Source organism: Mastacembelus armatus, chromosome 22 (assembly GCF_900324485.2).
Source record: "Mastacembelus armatus chromosome 22, fMasArm1.2, whole genome shotgun sequence".
NCBI classification, from domain to species: domain Eukaryota; kingdom Metazoa; phylum Chordata; class Actinopteri; order Synbranchiformes; family Mastacembelidae; genus Mastacembelus; species Mastacembelus armatus.
The window spans coordinates 1,656,640-1,683,401 of record NC_046654.1 but is presented as its reverse complement, the minus strand read 5'-3'; the positions used below and the strand labels follow the sequence as shown (position 1 = coordinate 1,683,401).

At 44.4% G+C, this 26,762-nt stretch overlaps 3 protein-coding genes across 20 annotated transcripts in view; 2 read left to right on the top strand and 1 right to left on the bottom strand.

Annotated features, from left to right (window-relative positions):
• mark3a (MAP/microtubule affinity-regulating kinase 3a) overlaps nt 1–2,791 on the top strand; it is a 41,479-nt gene extending 38,688 nt beyond the window's left edge. For 5 of the 18 annotated variants that reach the window (XM_026302051.1, XM_026301929.1, XM_026301922.1 and 2 more), the window contains 2 exons: nt 251–295; nt 1,688–2,791. In XM_026302051.1, the coding sequence (XP_026157836.1) occupies nt 251–295; nt 1,688–2,033 (391 nt within the window). In that variant the 3' untranslated portion in view covers nt 2,034–2,791. The remainder of the gene's footprint in view (nt 1–250; nt 296–1,687) is intronic. The other 13 variants (XM_026301914.1, XM_026301946.1, XM_026301905.1 and 10 more) reach the window with 5 other exon arrangements.
• Nucleotides 2,792–3,415: 624 nt separating this feature from the next.
• On the bottom strand, nt 3,416–6,427 carry ckba (creatine kinase, brain a). The gene is made up of 8 exons (XM_026302078.2): nt 6,260–6,427; nt 5,786–5,987; nt 5,048–5,202; nt 4,830–4,962; nt 4,389–4,560; nt 4,179–4,302; nt 3,887–4,076; nt 3,416–3,760 (listed from the first exon to the last, which is right to left on the bottom strand). Exons 1-8 carry the CDS (start codon nt 6,416–6,418, stop codon nt 3,582–3,584), a joined length of 1,314 nt encoding a protein of 437 aa, XP_026157863.1. The 5' UTR covers nt 6,419–6,427; the 3' UTR covers nt 3,416–3,581.
• trmt61a (tRNA methyltransferase 61A) lies at nt 6,365–18,559 on the top strand. The gene is made up of 4 exons (XM_026302092.2): nt 6,365–7,196; nt 8,186–8,532; nt 13,101–13,367; nt 17,904–18,559. Exons 2-4 carry the CDS (start codon nt 8,202–8,204, stop codon nt 18,215–18,217), a joined length of 912 nt encoding a protein of 303 aa, XP_026157877.1. The 5' UTR covers nt 6,365–7,196; nt 8,186–8,201; the 3' UTR covers nt 18,218–18,559.
• Nucleotides 18,560–26,762: the final 8,203 nt, after the last annotated feature.

The window sequence follows — 26,762 nt, the reverse complement described above, 5'->3', positions numbered from 1 at the left end:
TCTCCCATGATCCTTTTCTGGTCATGATGGAAGTCAAATCTCCATTTTTGTTTTTCGGTGGTGGCTGTCATCTTTGTTGGTTCAACTCGGTGTCGCCCTCCTTATTCCACGTCACATATTCTCTCTCTTTTTTTTTTTTTTTAAAATTCACTGGAATTGATCTAAAATTATTTCTCGTGCACAATCCACATCTTTTTCTTCTTCTTCTTCTTCTCCCCTCCTCCCTGTCTGATCTTCTCATGCGCCTCAGAGTCTCAACCGAGTTTGAGAGAAGCGGGAGACTTGAGGGCTCAAGGTGAGGTTACCTGCCCCCCCACCCCCCACCCCAAAAAAAATCCCTGCAGGCTTCAGTTTGTCCCGTTTGTCGTGGGATGTTTAAATGTGTCGGGCCGTGTGTTATACTTGAGCTTTGCCTTTTGAGTGTTTTTGGCCTGGTTTAATTTAATGTAACGTTTGCATGGCACTGTGCTTGTGTGCTGCTCTGTTAGCATGGCACGTTTGTATGAAATGCTCCAAACAGAAAAACAAAAACTAGTTATTTCAGCATGGATTTAGCCCCACTTTACGTTCACAGTCCCAGAGGTGAGTTTTCCAGAAAATAAACGCTCTCTGTTCTGACGGCATTTTCAGAAACCTTTTCTAAACTGGAAAGAGACGATTTCAGCCTGTTTGACAGTATTTCCTCTGCTTTCAGTTTATTCTAAAGGACAAAAACGTAGAATTTCTGTAAAAAGAGATTAATTTACTGTAACATCAGTGGACAGGGTTAACTGGTAATGAACCGCTTACAGACTGAAGAAGCTGATTTACAGCTGAAATAATTAGTCGATTAATGAAAAAGAATCAACTTTTGACTAATAATCATTTTAGTCTCAAATGTTTGCTGGTTTCAGTCTTATTGAACGAGACCATTGGATTCTGTCCTTTTCTACATGATAGCAAATAGAATAAATTGAGTCAGACATTTTCAGTTTTTATCAGGTTAATATATAAAGAAAATGATAATTAATTGTCAGTTGTTGGTGCCTGGAGAGGAAACGGTCACAACATCAGAAAAAAAAAAAAGTCTAGTGTTTAATTTATGGACCTGACAATAAGGAGATATTATTAATGATTCTGGAAATACCTTCAACGCAGCGATTTGTGTTAAACAAGTTCATTGTGTGTTTTATTTTTTGGAAAAAACAAATGTTTAGCTCCGACTCTGCAGCATGAGAGGCGCAAACTGGGGCTGGGATAGATCCTGGGTGGAACCAGCCACTTATGCTTAAAGGAACAGTTTTGGGAAATACACTGGTTTGCTTTCTTGTTGAGAGTTGGATGAGAAGCCAGTCCAGAAAAAGTCCAGGGCAACTTGAACGTTTAATTTTTACCCTTCAGTTTCCATCCAGCTTAAAACAAAAGAGTCGATTGGTGATTGTTAGTGCTAAGCTAAGCTAACTGGAGCTTCCTGTTTACTGTACAGACAATAGGAGTGACACGGATCTTTTACTCTAACTCTCAGCAAGAAAGTGGAAAAACACCAAAAATGTCAAACTGTTCCTTTTAAATCTGTGGCTCATAGTTAGATCGTTCTACAAACTGCTGTGACTGATGGAATCACTTTTTTTTTAATTTAGATTTTTTTCCTACAAAAGCACAAAAAGCTGGTTTCTTTCAACTGATGCTCATCTTTTTCTCCCGACAGTCGCCATGTACCTGGGGATCAAAAAGGGGAAAATAAAGACAGTAAACCCCGCTCCCTCAGATTCACTTGGAATATGAGGACCACCAGCTCCATGGAGCCTTGCGATATCATGCGGGAGATTCGCAAGGTGCTCGATGCCAACAACTGCGACTACGAACAGCAAGAGAGTTTCCTGCTTCTTTGCGTCCACGGGGACGAGCGAGCCGAGAACCTGGTGCAGTGGGAGATGGAGGTTTGCAAGCTGCCCCGCCTCTCCCTCAACGGTGTCAGGTTCAAAAGGATATCTGGATCATCTATCGCTTTCAAAAACATTGCTTCCAAAGTTGCCAACGAGTTAAAGCTATGAACAAAAGGGTTTAAAGTACACACACACACATATATGTGTGTATATATATATATATATATATATATGTGTGTGTGTGTGTGTGTGTGTGTGTGTGTGTAGAGAGAGAAAAAGAAATATTTAAACTGTACAATCATCCTGGTAGCAGTTTCCAAATGTCTCCTTTTTTAAACAAAGTACAGAGTATGTATTGAATATTATAATGTATAGATTAAGGCTTTTGGCAATAATCACTGAATTACCTACTAATATCTGAGTCTGTTCTGGCCACACGGGGTCGACATTAACGAGTTGAATATGATTTGTCATGCTGTGAATGTGGACAAAAAAACATTTCTAGTCTTATTTATTTCAGTTTTGTTTTCGTTTTCTCTCCTGGAAAAAAAAAAGAAAATGACTTAGCGTTTTGTTTTCAGTGTAAATAATGTACCTTTTCTTTCAAGACAGTTTCACTGCAGTACTCATTTTTTGTTTTATTTCCTCTTTTGTATTTTGTTAAAAGTTAGAGGTCGGGGAGTCTGTAAATGCCCACATGGTTAAGGGTCACTTGTGTCGCAATTAAAGTGTCTTGTCAACTTGAATATCTCACGCTGATCATTTGTATCAGGACACGATCGATGTGAAAGTATGAAAATGTTTTGGTTTGTGGCTTCAGTGAGAGTTTTGTTCTAGTATTATATTAATCATTGCTGAATAAAATAACAGTTTAACCATCGATATATGAAAAAGGACAAATATGGTCAAATTAAAAGCTAATGAATCTGTACGTCAGCACACTTGTCTTCCTGATGTCATATTTCAGTTACGTTTATTTTGCACATTATTTCAGTATTAGATTGAAGTAGGAGCCTTTGCATTGTAGAAAAACAAGAAATGAATACACCCTTTTTTTTTTTTATGGTTTTAAGCTCCAAAAACTGGATCCTATAATTCCCATGATGCATCTCAAACCATTTGGAGCTGTTACTTTGTAGTGCAGGCTTTGTTTTTAAAGTTTCCATCTCAGCCTGGTCACATCTGGTAGCAGGTTTGTTTTATTCAGTCAAGTTGTGCATTTTCAGTGATTCCTGGTCTGAATAAGTTCAGGCTCCTGTGACTGAAACATTCATGTACCTGTAAGCAGTTATGTTTCTGTGCTCATCATATGCTGCGTTCAGGGACAGAGGTCAGTTAAACACTGGTGCTAAATTCTCCAGTGACTTTGGTTTATGGACAAAATTCTCCAGTTGAGTCTTTGTCAAGTGAAAACACCTGAATCTGTAACTTCGTCTTTGAAACTACAACACTGAAATCTCCCACTGATCCATGTTCCTGAACAGAACCACATTTAGAACCAGAGGCGGTTTGTTTAGAGTGAATGCTACAGAGCACATAGGGTCACAAAGTTCAACTTCAAGCACATTTTTATTTTTTCCATTTCAGATCCATCCGGACCTCACAGGGACCAATTCATCTTAAATAAATCCAGACAGTAGTATGGAGTCAAACATTCAGAGGGGAGGGGGGGTGCTGGGGAAGGTGTGAGGGGAGGGGGGGCACAGTAGGATGGTTTCACTTCTGGGCAGGTATCAGGTCGTCGATGGACTGGCCTTTCTCCAGCCTCTTCTCCATCTCAATCAGCAGCTTGATGCCGTCGACCACCATCTGCACCAGCTCCACCTCAGAGAAGCCCAGTCTGTCGGCATTAGAAATGTCAAACACTCCGCCAACAGCAGCCGTGTCCACGCCACCTGATGGGGAAAAGCCAAGGTCTTCAGTCTCTGCTAGACAAACACCTGACCAACATTTACTGCTCTTCTAAAAACAGAAACATGCAGAACGTAGATGAGAAACAGTGACGAATGTGAGGGTTGTACCAGTTCCACGTTTCTGGAGCCTCAGCCTCTTGAGAACCTCCTCAAACTTGGCGTGTTTGCTCATGTTGGGCAGCTTCACGTGCACACCTGCACGCAGGCCAGTGCCCAGGTTGGATGGGCAGGTGAGGACATAGCCCAGGTGCTCGTTCCACATGAACGCGTGGCCTCTCTCCTTGAACAGGCTCTCGATCTAAACAGACCCAGGCTGCTGAGGTCAACAGAACCTCCCACTGCAGAATAGTGACTAGTTCTGAAGCAAAATAATGAACCTCATGTTTTTTTTTCTACCAACCTTGGTGAGACCAGTGCAGAAGCGTGTGAACACTTCCTTCATGTTGCCTCCTTTCTGCATGGAGATCACACGCAGGTGGTCCTCCTCGTTCACCCACACCAGGAAGGTCTTGTTATCATTGTGCCTTAAGACAGAAAGACAAATCCAGCTTCCTTCAAGAGAGAACACTTGACACAAGGTTGGTGACAAACGGCAAAGATCAAGCCTCACCAGATGCCCCTGGCGTCGGGCCAGTCACGGGCCATCCCCGAGGCCAGCAGCAGAGGGGACACTGGCTTGTCAAACAGGAAGTGGTCATCAATGAGCTGCTGCTGCTCAGCGTCCGTCATGTTCTTGAGGGCGTAGTATTTCCCCTTCAGGTCTCCAGTCAGGGAGGCCAGAGCTGCAGAGAGAAGTTTTAAAGCCATTTATCTCAGATTCCAAACAGCATCAGCTGAATTAAGACAGAACGTGTTATTCTACCTGCTGCCACTAGAGGACACCCCTTGCTACAAAGACCAACATCACGCCTCACCTCTGGCCGTCAGAGTTTCAGGCCACAGACTAATGTTCCAGTGTTTTACAAAACCACTTCTCCATCCGTGATGGAGTCAGACTGAAAGACAAACATTAACCACTAGCTCTTCAGTCACAGGTGGAAGTGGCGTCTACCTTCGATGGAGAGCTTCTCCACAGCGCGTCTCTCCCCTCGGCTGCAGTGTGGGGGCAGGCAGAAGCCGCGGACGCTGCGTCCTGTTCGGACACGGGAGCTCAGGACGTAGTTGGGGTCGAGGTCATCCCCGCCCTTACAGAGGAGGACACGCGTTAGTTGCTCTGTTCGGGTGCAGCGTCACACTGAGCCCGGTTAGAGGTCAGCGGTGCTGCGGTACCTTCAGGTTGCTCGGGTTGAGGTCAGTCTTGTGTTTGTCTGTGGGTTTGTATCCTCCGTGTCTGTCCTGGATCACAGGGTCCAGCAGCTCCTTGAAGACGTCGTATGTCTCCTCATCTCCAGCGACACAGCCCACGGTCATAATGAAGGGGTGACCTACACACACACACACACACACGGTCAGAGGAGACACTGGGCAGAAAACACACACTATAACACCCTCACTAACTCAGTGTGCTGAGTGGCAGCAGGTCTCTCTGTGTTACTGTACCAGGATTATCAACCCCTGTCTGAATGACTCCATCTATGGTGAAGCCGTTGGGTGTAGCCCGCTCTCTCAGCTTCCCGTACATGTCCAGGGTTAAGAACTTGGCCATGTGGTTGTTGTGCTGACTGAGGTCTGGGAACTCGTCCTCAGCCGACAGCCTCTTCAGCGTCAGCTTGGCCACACGCTTCGAGCTGAACAGATACAGTCTGCAGGGTGAGAGGTCACCTGGGCCACACAAACCCTCAGAGCCCACATCATGACTGTGACAGCAGCGCTGGATTATCAGCCGCTGCCCTGCCCCCGTCACACACAGCCCTGCTGATCTTTAGGCTTTGGGAATATTTGACATGTTTTATTTACAAGGTGTAAATGCTCGGTACAGTTTTGTCCAGGTCACAGTGCAAAGAGCTGCCAAGTCCCTGCAGGAGTTTTTATTATCATCATCATCATCATCATTATTCTTATTATTACCTGGGTTATCAACCCCGGTCTGAATCACATCATCCAGAGTAAATCCGCTGGGTGTCTGTTTGCTCCTCAGCCGCTCGTACACAGCAGGAGTCAGGACCTTGGCCATGTGGTTGTTGTGTTTGCTGAGGTCCGGGTACTCCTGCTCCGGGCTGTACTTCAGCTTCGTCTGGTTGTGCGTGTTACCGAAAGGCATGGCTGATCCCTGGGCGGGGGGTGGAGGGAGGGGACGGTGAAAAGAAGCGGACAGTCAGTACGGACCGGCGCAGACCGACACTATTATCATGGTCGTTAACATTTAGCGCCAGTGACTACACGACTGCACACAGACGAGTCAACATCCGGACCAGCACTTGCAGAAATGTGCATCAGTGGCCAAACATCAGCTCATTTTATATGGGACTGGCCCGAGTTAAGCGCCGCACCGCCCTGCAGTCGGTAAAAACACATTTCAGCCTGGGTTAAATGAAATCCTACCTGGTGTTGTCGGGTCTGTGAACTACTACTACCAGCGGTCGACACAAAGATCCCTATGTTTCCAGCCGAGCAGCTCCCGAACCTCCAGCAGCGTCCCAGCAGCTCAGGTCGACCCGACGGCTTCAGGCCGGATTTATAGGAGACCGTCTCCCTTCCCATTGGCCGCTATTTGCAGTCATTCATTCAATTGGACGCGGGGCTTTGGCTCCGGCCACTACACACTGAGCCTTTACTGCTAACTCACAATTAGGCAAATCAAATATAATGAAACGACAAACTCCAAAAACTTTCAGTTTTTTCAGGATAGTTCTCAGTGGCAGCAGCATGTACGGACTCTACTTTGTCAGTGTACATCTAAATACTACTGGATGGATTACTTTGACGTTAACTACCTTATATACTTCGAATTTGAAGTACTTTATATACTGCTGGGTTGCTGATGTTAACTACCTTATATACTTCTAATTTGAAGTACTTTATATACCCCCGGGTAGCTCATGTTAACTAGAGTATTGACAGTACTTAGCTAGTAACTTTCCACCACTACTACTTTGTAAAATATACTGTAATGCATGTACACGATCATCCTGATCAAAGTGGGAGAAATAACATATAAAGTGTGATGATGATGATGATCATCTCCAACAAAGTGTGTCAGTTTAAGTAAAAGCAAAACTACAGACGCTGCAGTGAAGCGCAGATCTACAAATCACCTGGACGGCCATTTTGAATAGACTTTGTCTACGCAGGGAGTTTACAGATCCGTGAACCGGCTTGTCATCCGGTCTCGTCGACTCAACTTCCCCTGAAAACAACACCACGTGTGGGGAATGAATGGGTGCTGCTCAGACGCACCAGCGTTAATAGCAGAAGTTATTCTCCACTAACTGGACTCTGTTTGCGCTTTAGACCCACAAGGACTTGGCGCCTGGAGGAGGTGAGTTAGGCCGAGAGTCTAAACCAACGGTAACCTTAGCTAGGCTAACGTTGCTAACGCTAGCATGTTAGCACTAGTTAGCAAGTTGGACCTACATTTAACATTCAAACGTAAAACTGATTAAAATTAGTTAATAAGTTAATAAGGCAACCTGTTTGCACTGTGACCCTTGTGTCTGAGCAAAATAGCGTCAATCAAGTCCCAGGTCTCTGCGGTAACGGTAGCTAGCTCGCTAACCGTCGTACAGCTAGCTAGCGAGCTAGCTACCGTTAGCGCCAGTTGGCTTGACGCCGTTAGTCAAATGGGTTAAAGTTACAGAAAATCTTATTCAGTCGGGGTTTGTGTCAAAGTATGTTCGTGTTTTTTCTTTTCACTGGGACATATGACGATACGTGAACGTTGCTAAAATAAATAAATATCCACCGAGGCTAACGTTAAACCAAACCAGCTGCAGCTGAAACTAGCTAACGTTGTTATTAAAGTGGGAACAGACTCCGACACAAACACAAACCCAGATGTTCTGACTTAAATCAGAAGTGAAACTTTAGCTGAACATCTGTATCAGTCGTTCATCCCACTCACATATCCTGCATGTTGTCGGTCCGTCTCCTCTGCGGTATCCAACCGCTGAATTAAACGTTTTCTCGAGTTTCTAAGACAAAACGCTGATTTTGAAGAATAACCGAATGTGATGTTTTGAAACGGAGAGGGTTCCTGTCACTATGGCAACGAGGTCTACCCTGCCTCCCATCCAGTTCCCGCAGCATCAGCAGCAACAGGGACTGTGTTGGCATAAACTGCTCAGTCCAGCGTCTGTGTGGTGAAAACGCTGCAGAGAAACTGGAACTAAAATAGTAGAAGTGTCACATAGTTTTGTGCTCAAACAACAGGGTGACCTGGGTTCTGGTGTCTGCGGTCATAAGCCTCAGACATCCATTCTAAATACAGTAAAGCCAACCTGTGTTCTCCTGTTACCTTTTTGCTTACAGGGTGACTGGGCTCATCATGAGTTTTGTGGAGTACTCAGACTTCATTCAGGACGGGGACGTTGCCATCATTTACCTGGGCCATGACTCCATGATGCCTGTCAAGGTGCAGCAGGGCGCCCAAACGCAGACTCGCTATGGCGTCATTCGCCATTCCACAGACCTGATAGGTCAGCGTTATGGGTCAAAGGTCACTTGCAGCAAAGGCGGGTGGGTGCATGTGCTCCACCCCACACCTGAGCTGTGGACAGTCTGCCTGCCACACCGCACGCAGATCCTCTACACCACGGACATCGCCACCATCACCATGATGCTGGAGCTGAAGCCGGGCTCCATCGTCTGCGAGTCAGGTGGGGGTGGACTCATACTCAGTTACTCAGTTACTAGTTAGCCATATACTAACTAGTCAATACAGACAAATAATGCACAGCATAGTCCAGTAACATTTTCAGGTCACTTATGGTTTATGGGCACAGTACGGTTTTAAAGGCTGGGCACACACTAGATGATTTTAATATCTTAAATGATTTTTAGAAGGTGGGAGATCACTGACATAAGGACAGTTTCAGCTGATTTTAATTGTCTGCCTGTCTGTTGGTTTCATTTTGATTCTCTACCATGTTTGTGAGGCGTAAAAGTACACAACATCCGATTGGTGACGTTTTTCGGACTGCTCTCTCTCATTGGCTATCGAGGGCATTCTGTTGGAGACTCCCCGATTATGAATCAAACGTGTGGTATTTACAATCGAGGCTCCGACCCGACCAGGAGCAGTAAAATAATCGTGTTGACACCACACACTTGAGGATTCTTTAGACAGATAATCAGTTGCCATGCCCCCACAATCACTAAAGGGGGCAAATCGGGCATGTAATCGTTTAGTGCGTGCCCAGCCTAAGCTGCAGTTTAACAGTCACATAATAACCACCAATGCCTGCACGATCTCTGCACGTTCACATTTTGTAAGTCCAGTTTATACGTATTTGCATAGAAAATATATAGCTCTGAACAGTGAGTAGAAACATTGCAAACCAAAAGCCTTTTTTTCAGCCTGTCACACTGAATGTCAGCTGCAACAAAAATGCTGCTCGAACAGGACATCAAGAACTATGAAGCAGATTTCTTGCCGTGACTCATACTGTTGTGTTCAAAATGGTTAAGAAAAATTTGAAATGACTTGTGCAGAGTCATTTAGCAGCACACAGCATGTTGATGTTGATATATGTGGAGCTTTAGACCTGAGGAAATCACCTGAGCAACACAGACAGAGCCGTCTAACCTGCCCTGTAGCTCATCTTGTTTCATAACAGCAGCATTTAATTTGAAAGATTGATCAGGTTATTTTCATTATTATTCTAATCTGCTGATTATTTTCCCAATTAAATGATTAACAGTTTGCAAAAAAAAGCCTGTCAAAATGTCTGATGTCACATTGTCAGTCATTGTCTTGTTTTGTTCAACAAACTTCTACAGGAATTTTGTTTGTGTATCCAAATCCTCACATCTCAGAACCTGGGATCACATATAAAACAGGATTTAATGAATTGAACATCAGACTAGTTTCTCATGTCATTTTATTTAGCCAGCGACTCACATTGAGTAATTGGCTGCAGCTCTACTTATGATGATTAGGCCATGGGGTGGGGGGTGGTGTATTCCAGTTTATATTTTATTATTTAGTAAACACTGATATTATTTTTTTTCCCCTTTTGCTAGTGTTTAATTTTAATGTGTTTACTCTCAGCCAGATGTTTTACCCACAGAACCTCAGCTGTCGATACTGAACATCATGAGAACACTCAGGCGTTATGTAACATGGCTTTTTTTTTTTGTTTGTTTACGTTGTCACGTCCTCCCCCTTATTTTCCCCATGGTGCGGCCTCAGACCGCTGCGTCTCCAGCTTCATCCTCCATTTCCATTAGTGTAATTGCAGCCGCTCAGAGTGTTGCATGATCTGGCAGTCCAGCAGCAGTGAGGGGGTGGGAGAGAGCGTTTGGCTGTGTGGTGCAGTGCTTCATCATGTCATGTCACGTTATTGATTAGACTTAGTGCTGTGTGTTTGTGTTTGTGTTTGTGTGTGTATGTGCATGTGAGTTGAAACTGGAGTGGTGTCTAGGGTGATGAATGACTTCTGGAAGAACTCTGTTTAGTCAGCACACCATCAATACAGAAAGGGCTGCATTCAAATGCACTGGTATCACATTACTCCGGTGGTTTTTTTTTTAATGGCTGTTTCAAACGGTTCATACACATAGAGCGGGTTCAGAAAGCGTTCAGACTCTTCTCCTTTTACCCACTTTGTGTTATAAAACCCACAATGTGCCCACAAAGTTAAAAACTGGGGAGAAAAACTAAATCTGTCGTTAGTTACAGCTTCAGATTGGCTTGGTTAAGTGTCTCCAAGCTTTACACACCTGTGTTTGTGCAGTTTATCCTGTTGTTATCCTCTGTCAGACTGGATGGGAAGTGTCTGAACTACCATCCTCAGAGCTGTTTGCTTCGTGTCATTGTCGGGCTGAAAAATGAAACTGACTGTTTTATTCCTTTAAAATAATATCTAGAGCATTAATTGTCCAAGGGTCTCAGTACTTTGTATATTGTACTTTATTTTTTGCATTAAAACAAAACCATCTCTTCAGAACTCTTACCATGTCTAAATCCAGAGAGTGTCTGAATAGCAGATAAAATGCTTGGTTTATACATTTCTGGGGGAATGTGTCATTTTATTAGCTGCGCATAATTACATGTGTTAATGAGGTGCTAAAGCAGTGTTTGTGCAGCACCATGGTGCCTCATAATGTTCAGCCTAATCGGTCCAGTATGTGCTGTGGAGATCACAGGTGATAATAAATGTGTTGGCTTCTCCGTCAGCGTTCGGTCAGTCAAAGGAGTCACCTTGGGCGCAGGTTAGTTCTGGAAATCACCCTGGCTGGTTGTGTGTTAGACGCTAATTATTGACTGTATGGTTTTTGTTTTTTTCACACGTGTATCAGTTCCTCACATCCAGCAGGTCCAGTGCAAGTATACTCAGCAAATACTCACTGCAGCTCAAGGTCTGCTTGTGTTAGTGACCTCCGTGGAAGTTAGGGTGCAAGAAAACAGCTAATTCTGCCCTTTACGTGCAGGCAATGACAAATTAGGTCGAAATTCGTGGAGATATTGTTGTGACAGGATATAAGATTTATTTAAGATTTTACACATCATCAAACTGCGAACTGAAGAGCAGCAAAAGTGTGCGTGTGTTTCCACTTGCTTCTGCTCGGCGCCCAGTTCCTACAGCTGCAGCTCAACTCTCTCTCCCTCATCAGCTCAGGTGCAGTGTGACATCCCCATCGTGCTCCAACCTCGAAGCTGAAATAACTTCTTAGCTTCTGTCTCCTTATCAGAACAGACAGGCGTGACTTTAGTAACAACATTGACTTTTCCTGTAGTGACAGCAGCAGGTCGACAGTGGTGGTTTTGAGTGAAATGTCTCGATAACCAGTTGCGGCATGAACTTTGGTTCTCACAGTTGGTTTACGACCAAGTACCTGCAAATCTGTTGACATCACGCCACATTAGCAAGGTCAAATAAGATGAGGATGGTGAACACAGCTGCCAAACATCATCACTGTATGATCTTCATGAGGATGTTACAGTAACACGCTGACGTTAGCAGGTAGCTCACACTGAATGGAGCCTCATGGACACATTACTACCGGGGGGGTCTTGTCCTTTTTCTCAGGAGAACTGTAATTGTAAGTGATCCTGTCAGCACGCTGGCTTCAAGCCTCAGATCCAGAGTCACTTCTGTGCTGATTGTCTGTTCGTGCAGATTGAGTTGAGTGTTGGACTCATTCGTCTCAACAGTAAACTCTACGGTTGAGGATCAGTTTCTCTCTACAACACATTTTCTGTGTGAGTCTGTGTGAGAATTCGTATTACACCTAAAGCAGAAATTATACAAGTGAAGAAATCATTTGAAGATTTACTGATTAATTCATTTGTTTTTTCTTGAGCCTGGGTCAGACAAGTGTTTGGTTATTTTCTAGGTTCTTGTAAACCTGTGAGGTATGGTAGTTGTATTAGATTATAAGCACTTAAAGCTTGTTTGAGTGTTTGCAACTCGCTGTCTCCGTCTCTGCTGTAGCTTCATATGGGGCTTTTTATTGTTTATTAATTGACTTTGTATCTCCCTTTTCCATCTGCGTATCCTCGTGCCTACAGTGCCTACTACGATCAGAATCCATCCACAGTTTTACCCATTCACTGTTGTTTCCAGCCCGAGAGCATTTGGTTGAGCAGTGTGAGGTTCTAGCGAGTCAGAGTGCTGCTCTGGGGTAAACACTGACCTCTTTGTCGCCATGCAAACAAAGGCGGCAGTGACGTAATGTCAGGAGGAGGTGTGGAGGTCGGGATGTGCTCCATTCCTCCACCCCAGCAAGAAGTCACATGACTGAGCGTTATTACCCTTCTTGTAAAATCACACACACTTGCATCCTCACTCTTTCCCAAAGTGTATTGTTTACAGCCTCAGGGCAAAGGAGGCCCACTCAGACATGTAGCATCCACTTCTGAGCAGAGTGGTGAGCAAAGCATTGTGGGTGTGTGTTGTAGTAACAGCTGGGAGCTCCTTGTTTTAAGCGTCTTAGCAGCACAGAAAGTGTGTAATGTCATTTCAAGACCCCAGTTTTAGTTTTTCTGAGATTATACTGCTTTATGTCCACTCTGCTGCTGGAAAACATTGTTCAGTACAATTTTATCCTTTTAACTGAATGTTTACAGTGACCCATAATGTTTTTGTCTGGCTCCAAATATTGTTAACAGAACACCCATATTTTTCTGGGCTTTCTGTGTGAAGGAAATAGTGTAATTTTCTTGCATGAACTTTCAGTGTCTTTATCAAACATGCACCAAACTGTGGTGTCTGTGCTGCAGGTACGGGCAGCGGCTCTCTCTCCCACGGCATCCTGCGAACCATCGCCCCCACAGGTCACCTTCACACAGTGGAGTTTCACCAGCAGCGGGCGGAGAAGGTAGCTGAGGAGTTCAAGGAGCACCGGGTGGGACATCTGGTCACCGTCCGGAACCAGGACGTGTGCAAGGATGGGTTTGGAGTGACGGGGGTGGCGGACGCTGTCTTTCTGGACATCCCGAGTCCCTGGGAGGCAGTGGGGCACGCCAAGGCTGCTTTGAAGACACAAGGTATGCTGGTCACCACCATGTAAAGCAATAATTTAATTTTAGGCCGTTAACACAACACGTTGCCAACAGCAGCTTCTTCTCAGACGTGTTCTGGACTAGAAGCAGCTAGAAACCGTCTGTGGTGTGAAAATGGTCACAAACACTGCTTTGGTTACTCTTTGTATATCTGCAGTATAGGTCTTCCACTGTCCCTTTTTCAATCACCAATACAGACTACTGCCCCCTGCTGGTGTGGAGAGGTATTTCCTCTCACCAGGCGCAGAACGTACGAGCTGGGTGGCTGTTGGCTGGACTCTGTGTGGTACGTTCATGGGACAGTTTGTGGTCCAGACAATGGGGACGTTCAGTGACACAATAGTCGTCCTTTGTTACAGAAGTTAATTGCTGTGGTTGGTGTGTTTCTGCCGTTATGGTGACGACCTGTTTGAAGGTCAGGCTAAGCTTTGGGTTGGGGTACGTCTCTGGAAAATGAGTGTCATTAAATGAGAAACACAAAAGGAGAATACGTTAGTGTGTTTTTGTGGAACAGTCACCAGCACCTGATGATGACTCTTCTCTGTGACTGTGGCACCACAGTAACGTGTCAGTGACTTGGTGCGGTAAAAATACCAGTCAATCAATGTATTTCCCCCCCAGCCCCATCACCGCACTCTGCACTCCCTGGATGGCCATTGATCTTGGCCACGACAGCTCTCATTATCTTTGCCCTTGTGTTCATCTGTTAGCTCCTGGCCCCAGGGGACCAACGTGAAGTGAACCACTGTTTGGGTCTCTCTGACAACCAGGAGCAGCAGCATGTCCAGGCAGGTTTGTAGTTCACTGAGGAGGTCAGTTCTGTATTTTTCAGGCAGGGTACCTAGCGACTGAACGTGTCTGTAAACATCCAGATTATCCTGAGAAGAAGCCTTTTGGCTCTAGCTCATAACTCTGGTCTGTGCTGAGAGGTAACTCTACATTTTACAGCTAGAAACATCCAAATGAGCAGAAGAGAAACTGAGCCAAGGTTAGAGAGGAGCAGACATGATACAAATGGCTTTGCCTCAGCTGTTGGTTTTGGCAGAGTAAAGAGAATATGAGGCCTGTAGTTTAGGGTTTGGTTTGGGAAACACTTTGGAGCCACATGTTTGAATAGGACCTTCTGCTTTGTAGAGTAGAAGAAACAGGATTTGGAGACTGATGGTCCAGGACAGACTAAAACACACCTGAGGAAACGCTACCAGGGCTGAAGTGTCTCACGGAGTGTCAGTTTCTTAAAGTGTCTCATCTTCTCTCAGATTTTACTCTCAGATTTGTTACACATGCACCAGTCAGTCTTTCTCTCCAGGAGCAGATTTGTGATGCACATGATCAGACATTTATGATTCTAAAATCATTTCTATTGCAGCATCATTTTATAAAGTGGGGCCCAATATGAAGAGGAATGCAGGAGGAGCGAATATGCCGCTCTGAAAATCTTCCCCCACCTCCTCTCTGAAGCCCTTTTATGGTGCCACTGCTACATATTCCTTTCATTAACATGCACACACACACACACACACATGCAGATATAGATAAACAGAGTGCAGCTATTGTAGAAGCAATCCCTTGACCATACAGGGTAATGCTGCAGGCAGAGCTGGTGAATGTGGCTCCATAAGGAAAGGTCTGATTTACTTCCCCCTGCACAGATGGGATGTTTTCTCCAGAGATCTGGAGCCAAGATGAAAACCGCTGCCCCAAAATGCTTCAGCAACCAGAGACCAGAAGCTAGAAAAGTTAACAAAACCAACCCAGACTATAGTGTCGTGTACCTTATGAGAGGACGTTACCTCCACTAAGGCAATCAGACAGGGTTAGTGTTGTAGTTTGTCCTGCAGATCAACACACACAGCTCATAGTTAAGATAGTTAAAAACACAGCAGGTAACAACTCCTCTACTTTCTGTCATAACTCGTGTTTTTAGCTTCAGGGATCTCAGCCATGAATCTGTTTAGAAATCACAGGAAAAACTGCCTGTTCAGTATTTAGCGTTTTCTGTTTACATCTCCCAAAGCATTATGGGAACAAGATTGTCAACATTGACAAATGGGGCTGCAACAAATGAATATTTTCACAGTCAGTAAATCTACCAATTATTCTTTTGATTTTTCATTTGGAAAATAGTGAAAGATGAACGTAATCATTTCCCACGGAGGTGAGAAGAGACACAGGAGAAGCTGCAACTTTTAAATATGTTTGTGAATTTAAATAGTTATCAAGATATTTCCCTGTGACCCATTCAGTTCTAGTAAAGTTTATTAATGTGAGTTTGAAAAGCTGTCGGCTGACTAATGATCTCTGAGGCTGCAGAGAGCGGGTTTACAGTGGTCGACAAACCTTCAGACAAGGGACAGAGAAATATTTCTCTTTCTTTCCTCCCTGTTGTAATTCTTCTAATGTTTTGGCCTCCAGCCTGGTTCTGTTTAGCTGCTCTGTGGATCCGGACAGAACTGACCCTCCCTCCTGGCTCACTTAAAGACTCAGGAGTCTTATTGTGCACACGTAAAACGATCGTGCCATGGTTACAGTCACTCATGAACTCTGAGTTTATGTTTCATGCATGTGTAGATGGAACAGCTTTCTAAAGCGCTCTTGTATAACCATCAACCAGGCCCCTCCCTGTGTGTTGCCTGGAGAGCGCTGAGTTGTTTTGATGGCGTGTGGAGGAAACACTGGGCTGCTGGGTCTGAAACAGCCCAGCTCCTCTGTAATGTTCAGACACTATGGACTCTTTAACAAGGCTGCCCTCTGCAGACTGGTTCTGTTTCCTTAACTCTGCACCGTGTGTTACATCATGGTTGCTTCTCATTGAATTTGAGGGCTCCATGACTGACGGACACTATTTCCCATCAGCCATCTGTTTGTCTGCGTTTAATACTGCAGCGTTTTTCCCCATGTCAAATGAAGTGGGCAGGTTGGAACCTGGCTGTGTGGATGCTCAGTCGGTGACAGGATTAGAGTTTATCCTTTAATGCTAGTGTTCTGCTAAGGTGCCGCTTTCACTGGGAAGACCAGACGCTTCCTAAATTTTAAAAAGGTCATGTTGGAGTTTTTGACCTTTAGCAGCTATGAAGCTGTTTGGTGATGGAGACAGAGCAGGCACAGACTGGAAACGTGGATCTAAACACTGCAGGATGCAAAATAACCAGCTTCTCAAATGGTTTCTGAGGGAATACACACGAGATCTTTGTTAGGTCCCATAAACACACTATTCATCCCATGGATCTGAGTGCCAGGTTTTTAACAGTTTGGCCATGAGGAGGTCTCTGGGGAGCAGGTCCAGACCTGAAAAAACAACTTCATTTTTAAATCCAGAAAAATGTAAAAGCACAAACTTCACACTGGGACCCTGTTTACATGACAGCTGAGACCTGTCCCAGCTTCAGGCTGGACTGTGTACAAGTCCAGCTATTTTCCAACCAACGTGAAGTTTGACCAGTTGTTTGAAGCTTCACATCCACTTGAGTGCCAGAATTCAAGACCCAGCCTTTAAAATGTTTTCAGAGTAGAAACTAGAAACCGAGGTCATTGCATTAAGGCTCACTGTTCCTCTGCACATCTGTCCTGCTCAGTCACATCCTTCACTCTTCAGGTCAGCCGGTCTAAGTTTTCTTGGCTCGGTGCTCCACCTCCCACTGCGATCACCTCAGGGTTTCATTTGGAGACGAGAGGCCGCAGCTGGTAGTTGATCTCTTTGTCCTGATGATCCACAAACTCCATCCTGGAGCCCCACGGGTCACACGGCTGCTTTTAAGGAAAGCTAATACACTTTGAAAGTGCTGTTGGCTGTTGGGTGTAAGAGAAACACGTTATTAATAGTAGTGATGTGTGATGTGTTTCTCTGGAGTGAGACTAAATGTCTCCAGTATGGTATAAAGTTTTCTGTCAGTCACTGGTTTTTTAGTGTGATCTTACACACAAAGGAAAACTGCAGCTGCTTCTACAGCCTTTTTCAGACGAGATGCTTTGAGGAAGATTTCATTTGCCTCAAGGTGTGATCACGGATGTCTCAGCCGGAGGAATCACACTGGGCGATGTGATTTACCCTGAAATCTTTGGTTCTCTGTTGTCAAAACAAGCAGCAGTAATAACAGCCTGTAGGACCATGTTCATGTTGATGCAATTTAAATTTGGACGTCATGAGCCTTTTCAAACAAATGTTGGCTGTTCTCATCCAAAAAAACCAGACCCATCATTTTGGTTTTTTCACCTGAACTTTATTCAAATGCCTCAAAGCCACAAAGCTCTGTCTGTGTCTCTGTGAGAATTAGGATCAGCGTTTTGTATCGACGTCCACAGCTCTGAAAGGATTTGGTCATAACTTAAAGAAGAATTGTTACTGGGTTTCTGCCCAGGCCTTTAAAAAGAAGATGTCAGGTGTGTCAGAGAGTTAAAACGGACGACTGGTCCTTTCTGATGGAATCAAAGAACTGGACGTGCTGCTCAAATGAAGTTGGCGTATTTACCGACTGTATCTATCTACTCTTGTCTTGTCCTCTCTCTCATCTCTTCCTCCAGGGGGGCGTCTGTGTTCGTTCTCTCCGTGCATTGAGCAGGTTCAGAGGACGTGCGAGGTGCTGACGGATCATGGTTTTGAGGAGATCAGCACCATGGAGGTCCTGCTGAGAGTCCACGACGTTCGAACTGTCCCTCTTCCGCTGCCCGATTTCGGTCCTGATCCCTCTGCTCAGACTCAGCCGGAAACTGGAGAGGAGCCGCATCCCATGTGCTCCCCAAACCCCCCCTCCATCACCATGAAGACCACCACACCCCCCAGAGAAATGCCAGGTCACACAGGGTACCTCACCTTCGCTACCAAACCGAGAACCTAAAGCTCAGAGCCCAGACATGGTTTATTAATATTCTGCCTCGCTCTACTAAGTTAATAAGACTGTGATAATCCTGCAGGGGGGCCACAGTCCTCTGGGTCCAGACCGGCACTGCATCGCTAAGAGGACTCACAGTTCTGTGTTACATAATTTTGTGCTCCTGTCACTTGGCACCGGTTTGTTGCTTGCATCAAGCAAGAGTGAAAATTACATTGACAGCGATTTCATTTGATTGTCTCCTCTTTAATAAAAATCAGTTTTCATCGGTGCTTTCATTTCTACGAGGAGGAGCAGTTTTTATTTTTGCCCTTTTGTGTTCAAGTAAAAACAAATGTGTGAAAATGTCGTTGGTTTTCTTGTGTGTTGCTCCACAGGCCTGAACAGAAAGCAACGAGAGCAGAAAATGCAGCAGCAGCCCTGTAGGTTTGAAAAGCTAAAACCAAACTGATGAACCAAAGTGCAGTTTTTCCAGCCGCAGTGACGTCTGACGGTCTTTGTTAAACCACCCTCCTGTCTCTGCGCCGACAGGTTCGATGTTCCTGGTAATTTGTGAGCGTCTGTCCCTGTTGGCTGCAGCTAAACACAGAGCAGCTTCAGTTTTCCTCCTCCCAGTCACAACCACCCTGACTCACTACGGAGTCCAACTCGTCCGTTGAGCTTTTCCATTCGCCTCTGACACGACAGATCCGCACCGGAAAATCATTACTGCTATATTTAATTTTTTGTGTTCTCGTTCGTCTTTCCGAAGCAGCGCAGGAAGGAAGCATGTCCCAAAGTGTTGTAAACCAGAGGATTCTCACTTTGTGTCACTTGTGAGGAAATGACGTTTTTTGTGTGTACATGTTAAATCTGACTGATTTTGTGTTTGTTCCAACATCCGACTGCTGCTGCTGCTGTTAGTCAAAGCCTCCTGCTACATTTAGAGGCAGCTGGTGTGTATTGGAGACAGTATGAGCCGGTTAACAGCATAATCCCCGATTTACTGTGGGTTATAAAAAGCGCTGTGGTTGTTTTGGTCCACTGTGTCGGTCTGTGTGTGGAGACGAATTGTTGCCTGAGTGTGTGTTTACCCGGGCGGCTGAGTGAGCACAGCCAATTTTCCACCTCGGGACCTGAGCAGCAGCCTGGGATTGGAAAATATTCAGCTTAACTGTCAATATGTTGGCAACAACACAACAATCAACCAGACGCATGTAAACAGAGTAAAACCAGAACATACACAGATCAGAACTAAGCCCCTGTGCACTGTGGGAAACAGGGAGGTCCTTGAATTAGTGAAATGACTGTTTAAGTGTCCTGAGTGTGTGTTGCCGCTGCAGCAGCGAGTGTGTGGGTGGAGGAAGTAACGGTCCTTGTCGAGGAGGTGGGTGTTGCTGGGATTAAACCGGACTCTGTGAATCCTGCAGCTGGTTTTGTGGGTAAAGCTGGAAAGAATGTGCTTACAGTTTTACTCTAAGTATTGAATGCATGACCTTACACAGAGTATTTGTATTTAACGCAGTTAAGTGAAGATAATTTAGTTTATGACCAATAATAATCAAAAGACTGTGAAAGGAGTCACCAGTGCCAGATCCAGAGAATGAGACAGCAGACTGATGATGATTATCTGCAGTCGACGTCAAATAAAGACACTTGTTTCTTGAGACATGTTAATTGAGTGAACACTGAAATAATCCCTGAGTTCCAGTGAACCATCTGACCCACAGAGCAGCAGTTGGCGGCTCTAATCTGCCCGGCTGAGACCTGGAAAAGCAGCTCTGAGCTGCTGGAAATCGTCCTGGTTAATCAGATTATCTCCTGGATTCCTGATACCCAGCAAACGTCCAGGCCTGAAGACCCGCTGCCAGAGAGCGTGCACGAGACAGGACACGCCTTCACGCTGCTGCAAGGTGAAAGGGCGTGTCCTGACCACTCAGTTGTCTGGTGCTTCTTAGGGACAAGACTGGACCAGGAGGGGTCAGGTGGAGACCTCACCTCTGTGGATGCAGCTCTGCGAGCCAATAGGAAGAGACCATGTGGACCATATGAAGTGGGTTGGACTCAGTCAGCAGCTTCTTGTCAGTGGTAATGTGTGTAAGGGCAGGAGGTCGGTCTGCAAATGCAGTTTATGACACCGGATAATTAATTATATTAAAACCAGAGCAGTGTTGGAGAGATAAACCTGGATAAATCTGTCGTCACATTGATGAGAAACTTATTTGTTCCAGTTGTTTCCTGTTACAGTCGATCAGTTTTGATTTTCATCCTGCAGAGAAACACAAAAAAAAAAAAAATCCACATTAATCACATAAAATATTTGAATTGGATGGAAAGTTTACATCCTTGTTGCTATTGTCCCTGCTCTGTGTGGATATAAATTGATTATTCATCTTCCATATACGATCAGCTGAGACCTGAGAACCGAGTTGTGTGTCTGAGAACAAATGGGCTGGGAAATAAAATTGGGGATTAAAAAGTTGTTTCTCTGTTTTCGACCATCTGCTGAGCTTTAAGAGACACTCACCCTGGGAACCAGGCTCATTAAAACGCGACACCACCCTTGTCTTGTCGTGACCCTCGGCCGACATTCCTGCGACACAGTTTGGATGCAGGCCAGCCGTTTTCAACGCTGAGGTGTAGCAGCACAACAATGGAGGCTTCAGCGGCGTTTCCCTGCAGTGGCTCAGGGAGGGCGGGGGCCACTCATCTTTATTTAATGGAAGAACTGGTTTGGCAGTGGTCCACCAGTGAGAATGGGCACTCAGCGGTGGGTACACTGGGGGCCGTTATGGGCCTGGGAAAACAGGGCCTGTTGTGAATGTTTGAAGGGGGGTTTTCTCCAGCAGGAACACAACAAAATAAAAGCCCAGTGTGAGATTAAAAACAGGCTACACACAGTCAGAGCAGGGTCAGGTCAGTGAAAAGCTGCAGACTGTCTGAAATCATGGAAACTCACTTTGACTCCACAATGTAGTTAAATTTACATGAATGATGCTAGAAAATACCACATGATCTACACACGTTATAGTAAAACAACTAAAACTAGGTCCAGGTCTCAGCTTCATTGTTCTTTCTGTTTAATGTGGACTATCGTCCCCTGGACGGGACTTTCCTGTCAGAAACCCGGACCTGCAGACAGGATGTGTCCAGGCCTGTGAGGCCACGTGTCTCCGTGTGGTCGATGTGTGTTATCACTGGTGATTTCTCAGAGGTCAGAGGTGAGGCTTTGTTCTGCTTCGCCCTGACGTCACCGACCCGTCAGCTGAGTCTTTGTTACAGTTCCTGCAGCTCTGAAAAAGCCTCCTGTCTTCTGCGGGGCTGACGAACAATAAGCAAAGTTAATGAAAACGTTACAGAAGAATCCATGACCACAATGTGTCCACTCCAGCTGAGCCCTCACATACTGTATGCACCCATGGGAGCAGTAGGAAAAGCAGGGCAAGTATCTTATCAGGACAAAGTGGAGCCTGTTCTGCGCCTGCAGACGGAGCAGATATGCTGCTTATCTTCAGTTTGTCAGTCACCGCACCCCTGCAGAGGTGAGTGCTGAGTCAGAACCTGGAAAGGTGATAATGAAACGATGCAAAAGGAGGGAAACGAACATTTGCATCACTCATTTTCTGTCAGACTCAGCTTGATAACGAGCAGTTAGGCATCAAAATGACTATTTAATGAGTAGCAGTGCTCCATATAGTTTCCTCTCACTACACTGCTGCTTCGTCATAATGTGCTTTGGTGACAAAGCTGAAGTTGAGCAATTAGTTCAAAGCTTTGAACATTCGAGGCACAGTAAATGTATTACTATTATTAAAGCATCAGAATTAAAGGCACACAGCTAGTTTCCATCATGAGTGAGAGCATGAATAGTGCATGCTGGGAAGTCAGAGATCATTGAATCTCAGCATGACGATCCTCAGTGTTGTCTGCTGACAAACAATCCTGGACCTATAGGAAGATCCACATTTTCAGGACTTTATCGGTAGATTATCAATTTAATACAGAATTATTGGTAATTATGAGAAATATTCATTATTCAGCACAACTCAGAACAAAGATTATGACATTTCCAGGTTACAATTAAATAAAAAGTTTTTATAGCAGAAATCCAGTAGAATGAAATACACCACAATAATATCAGACAATCAAATCATAAAATACAAAACAGGAAGGACGTTTGAACTGGAAAAATAGTTTCGAGTTAACATTTAACTTTTTACAACCTGTTCAATTTAACTAAGCTAATGATGAAAACATGAAGACCTGTCGCAGCTTCTGATTGGCTCCAGGTGACCTGGCATGTTTCAGGTCTTGTCATTGAAGCCAGTAAAGTCATAAACAGGTGAAACGTGACGTGCGTGTTGGCTCGGTCTAATCGCTGCCTGCTGGGCTGTGCATATTTACAGTCACAGGTTAAAGTGAGAGACTTCAACCTTGTGATAAAACAGGACGACACGGTTTGAAAGGGCAGCAGGCGAGTGCAGTGACAACATCGCTCCCTGTGACCTCCCCAAGCTCTGACATTACTAAACTCTCAGACCTACAGATTAATATCGTCTTATTCTGTCACACACATGTAGATTCAAGGTGGTTAAATCACCAGCCGCATGTTCAGGCCAACCCGCTGCACGACGGCTCAGTGAACTGAAAAAGTCTTTGGATAAAAGCAACTGTGGGTTGAGGGAGAACCACATTTTCCAGATAGGAAATTATTTTCTATGTCAAACACAGGAGTCGCTCTGATTCGACCCCATCAGAGAGAAACGACAGCTAAAACCAGATGTGCATTTTCCGTGTTTGTGAGTACGTGCAGTTTGTGTATGAGTCACTGTGTCATGGGATGCAACAAGCAGAGCGTTGTGCTTTTCTCAGAAAACAGAAACATGGGGATGGGAGCTCTGACTGATGAGCCACATGCAGAGACGTCGGGCTAACAATAGAAAGAATATAAGAGAAGAGCTGGAAAAAATAAGTGACAGATCCCACAGGCCGACTGCAGAAACACCTAAACACTGGCTGAACCTTATGTTGATATTAGTGATTAGTTATTTGAGTCCTAATATTCATTTGATCTTTTGTTGAGCATTTCCATCCCACTGTTTTCATGTTTCCATATAACCTGTGAGGCCATAAACACTAGTTACTTACAATGAACCTACTATTGGACTCACTGTGATTCAGAAACAGCAACTAAAATATAAACCTAAACAATAATAAACCTGGAGTCTGCAGCTCTCGGGGCTAAATGCTAATGTCAGCATGAGAAAGTGGGTCATTACAGTGGGCTCTACAGTCCTGGGAAGGGCAGAAATTGAAATAGATGATAATAAAGTTGAATATTATAAAAACCATAGCATGCTAAAATGTGCTAAACGCAAAGTTCAGTTGAGGTCGACAGCGATAAGGTTATTTTGCAGATTGTCACAGTTTTCTGGTGATGGTGCTGGAGGAAAGTCAGAGGAAGTCGACAGTTTATAGATGCATCACTAAAAATGTAATGTCTCTTCAGTGAACTTATTTATGTATGATCTTTGTGATCAGTGTGAAGTAAACATCACTTTGTGCATCACTCGTAAATATATTAATATCAGAAACCGTCTTTTCCTGCCTCCTCTCTCACCTCTACGGCCCACACCACCACCGGCTGCATACTTGTGGACATTTTCCCAGACTTTGTCATCCCACACCTGTCCAGCAGCAGTCTTCATAACATAGTCTCTGTTTTTCAGTCACATGACCCTGCACACCTGCCCCTAATTACCCTCATTACCTGCAGTGTTACTACAATCATTTACGGGCCGTTAGTGGTGCATCAGTAAAGTTCTTCCCAACCTGTTTCAGTTTCCCTACCTGGACTTCCCTTCTCGCTCGATCACATGTAATAATAATCAGATTTTACACCTCGACCACATGACAGGGCCGTTAGATTAAAGCTGCGTTCAGGTGTAGAGGAGCAGGAGCTTCTCCTGTTTTTACGGGGCTATAAAAATATTTTATTGCTATTTTAGTGTAGCAGATACAACTTCCTGGTCAATCATCAGCCAGAAAACGCATGTTCCTTCTTCCACATGGCACAGATCAAACTTATAATAGTCTCAAACAGGAGCCAGACCCACCCCCACCCTCTTTAGGATGCCCAGACCTCCTGCCTGGATTGAACTGAAAGTAATTACAGAACTAGGTACAATTACAAAGTGGTTATTTTCCCTCCTCCTACTTTTGCTCCAGTAAAACATTTGTGTCACAGCTCGGGGACAAACTGCACAGATTCCCACAGAGGGGAGGAGAGGGAACAATAGTCCCCCCCCCCCCCACATCCTGAAAAACCGAACCACAGCACACGTCTCGTTGAGGTGAGGACTCAGGCGTGCTGATCGGCTGCCCTCTGCAGCTCAGACTGAGGTGCTCCAGCCTCAGCACAGTGTGGCAGAACTATACTCTGGAACAGACACATCCACTCTAAGTGGAATATTTTCCCAGCTCTCCCATCAATGGCACTTTACATTAGAGCACATGGATCTGAATAAAATATGACATTGAAGCTCTCACCCATGGGCACTCGTGCTATTCCTGTGTATCTGCAGATGCCAGAATACATAAATGATGCAGTGCAAAGTAGATACATCTGTATATACATATATATATATATATATATATATATATATATATATATATATATATATATATATATATATATATATATATATATCAGTAAGAGCCAACTTTAATGGTTAGCAATGACCTTTATGATGCACTTGCTTGTTGCAAATCACCATCACGTTAGGTAACTCCCTCACTATTTGTGCCAGTGCTGGTGCACTTTGACTCTTCCTCGGATTAAACTGGAGATGTAATACGTGGGAGTGGAGACACGGTAACATCCGCGGGCCAAACAGAGACGAGCTGCTGCAGAGGAGGAGGAGGAGGAAGAGGAAGAGGAGGAGGACTGACTGATTCCTGCTGTTGCTGTGGCAACCGGCCAAATACGGCACCGTCCCCATCACTGTCAGGTACTGATGTTAACAAGCACATAAACAGTTGATCAGAAGGAAAATCTCAATCCTCATTCATGCAAAGATTTTATCGCTGTTGGTCAGAAAAGCGTCTGGAGCTGCAGTTTCGACCTGTCATGGAACAATGACATTTAGCTGATAGCTAATCACAATATGTGAGCATTAATGTTCTTGTCCTTGATATTTAATAGCAGAATTGTTTTTCACTGTGAAACTTGTGAAATATTCTGTGCCACATTATTGTGAAACACCTGTAAGTGGAAGAAGGACTCAGATTCTTTACTCTGGTAGAAAAACCACTGTTTAAAAATTCTCTGTTAAAATTCAGTGCAATCAAAATTTGACTTGAGTAAAACTGCAAAAGTTTTAGTATCAAATCTACTTGCAGCAGCTCAAGTGCTCATTATGTCGCATGCAGGTAACTTTGATTGGAAATACTGATGCATTGATTTAAACTGGTTCCACTGCATTATTATGATTCTCCCTATGTTTCCCAGAGGAACCGTCGTCTAATTAAAGCAATAAATTAACATTTAATCTTTTTAAGCTGAAGAGAAATTCTCCTCGGAGCTCATACGTTCTCTGAATATATATGTAAAGCAGCATTTAACTTCGACTGAGCATGAATCAGTGCATACTTTTCCATTTAAAGTGATTATTAGAAAGTGTGTGTGTGTGTGTAGATGAAGAGAAGAATAACACAGTTTGCTTGGACACTGAGCTCAGGCTGCAGCTGTATTTATTTTCCCTGCCAACAGGGTCACACATGCAGGACGTCCAGGATCGTTGAACTGACATAGTGGGGAGTGAAGATGAAGAGTTCAGCTGTGAATTAATGCTAAGGAGTTTTGTTATTCTGCATTTTTATAAGCTGCATTATTATTGTATTATGTTATAAAACTACAGCTCCCATGAGGCTTTGAGGGCATGCCAAACGCTAATAACTGTGGTTTCCCACCTGTGATTCTAGCAGCTTTAAAATGAAGAAGACCAGAACAATAGTCAGATTTCACGTTCAGGGCACATCTCAAGGTCATTTAGAAGAAATGGCTGCATGTTCCACCCACTGGGATAAATCCTGCTGGAGCTGTAGTTCATAACTTAACTTTGTTCTCTTGGTGCATTTTGTGTGTGTGTGTTTTGCAGATCTAAACACACTTAGTGAGAATATTAACACACTGATCTTTAGCAGGTGTGAGTTTAACATGTTCATTCAGCGTGTTAGCAGGTGTTTTGTAATAAAAGCCTGAGGTAAAGCTGGAGCTTGAAGTAATAATGAACCGAAGTGAAAAACTGACCTGATGATGGTGCTTCAGTCTCTCAAAACCAAAAGATGTCACTTCACAGGAAAAATCAGTAGGACTCGTCGTCTGAGAGCCGTGATAACGTCCACCCTGAGGTTATTTCAGATATGAAACCCACCTGGCAGAACCATGTGCCATTGTCTGTGTTTTGGATGAGAACATGTTCTCAGTCTAGAAACATTGAGCACAACAAGAGTGAACATCTGAAGCCACAGTCACCAACCACCATCAGTGACGACAGGCTTGTGTTTCTTT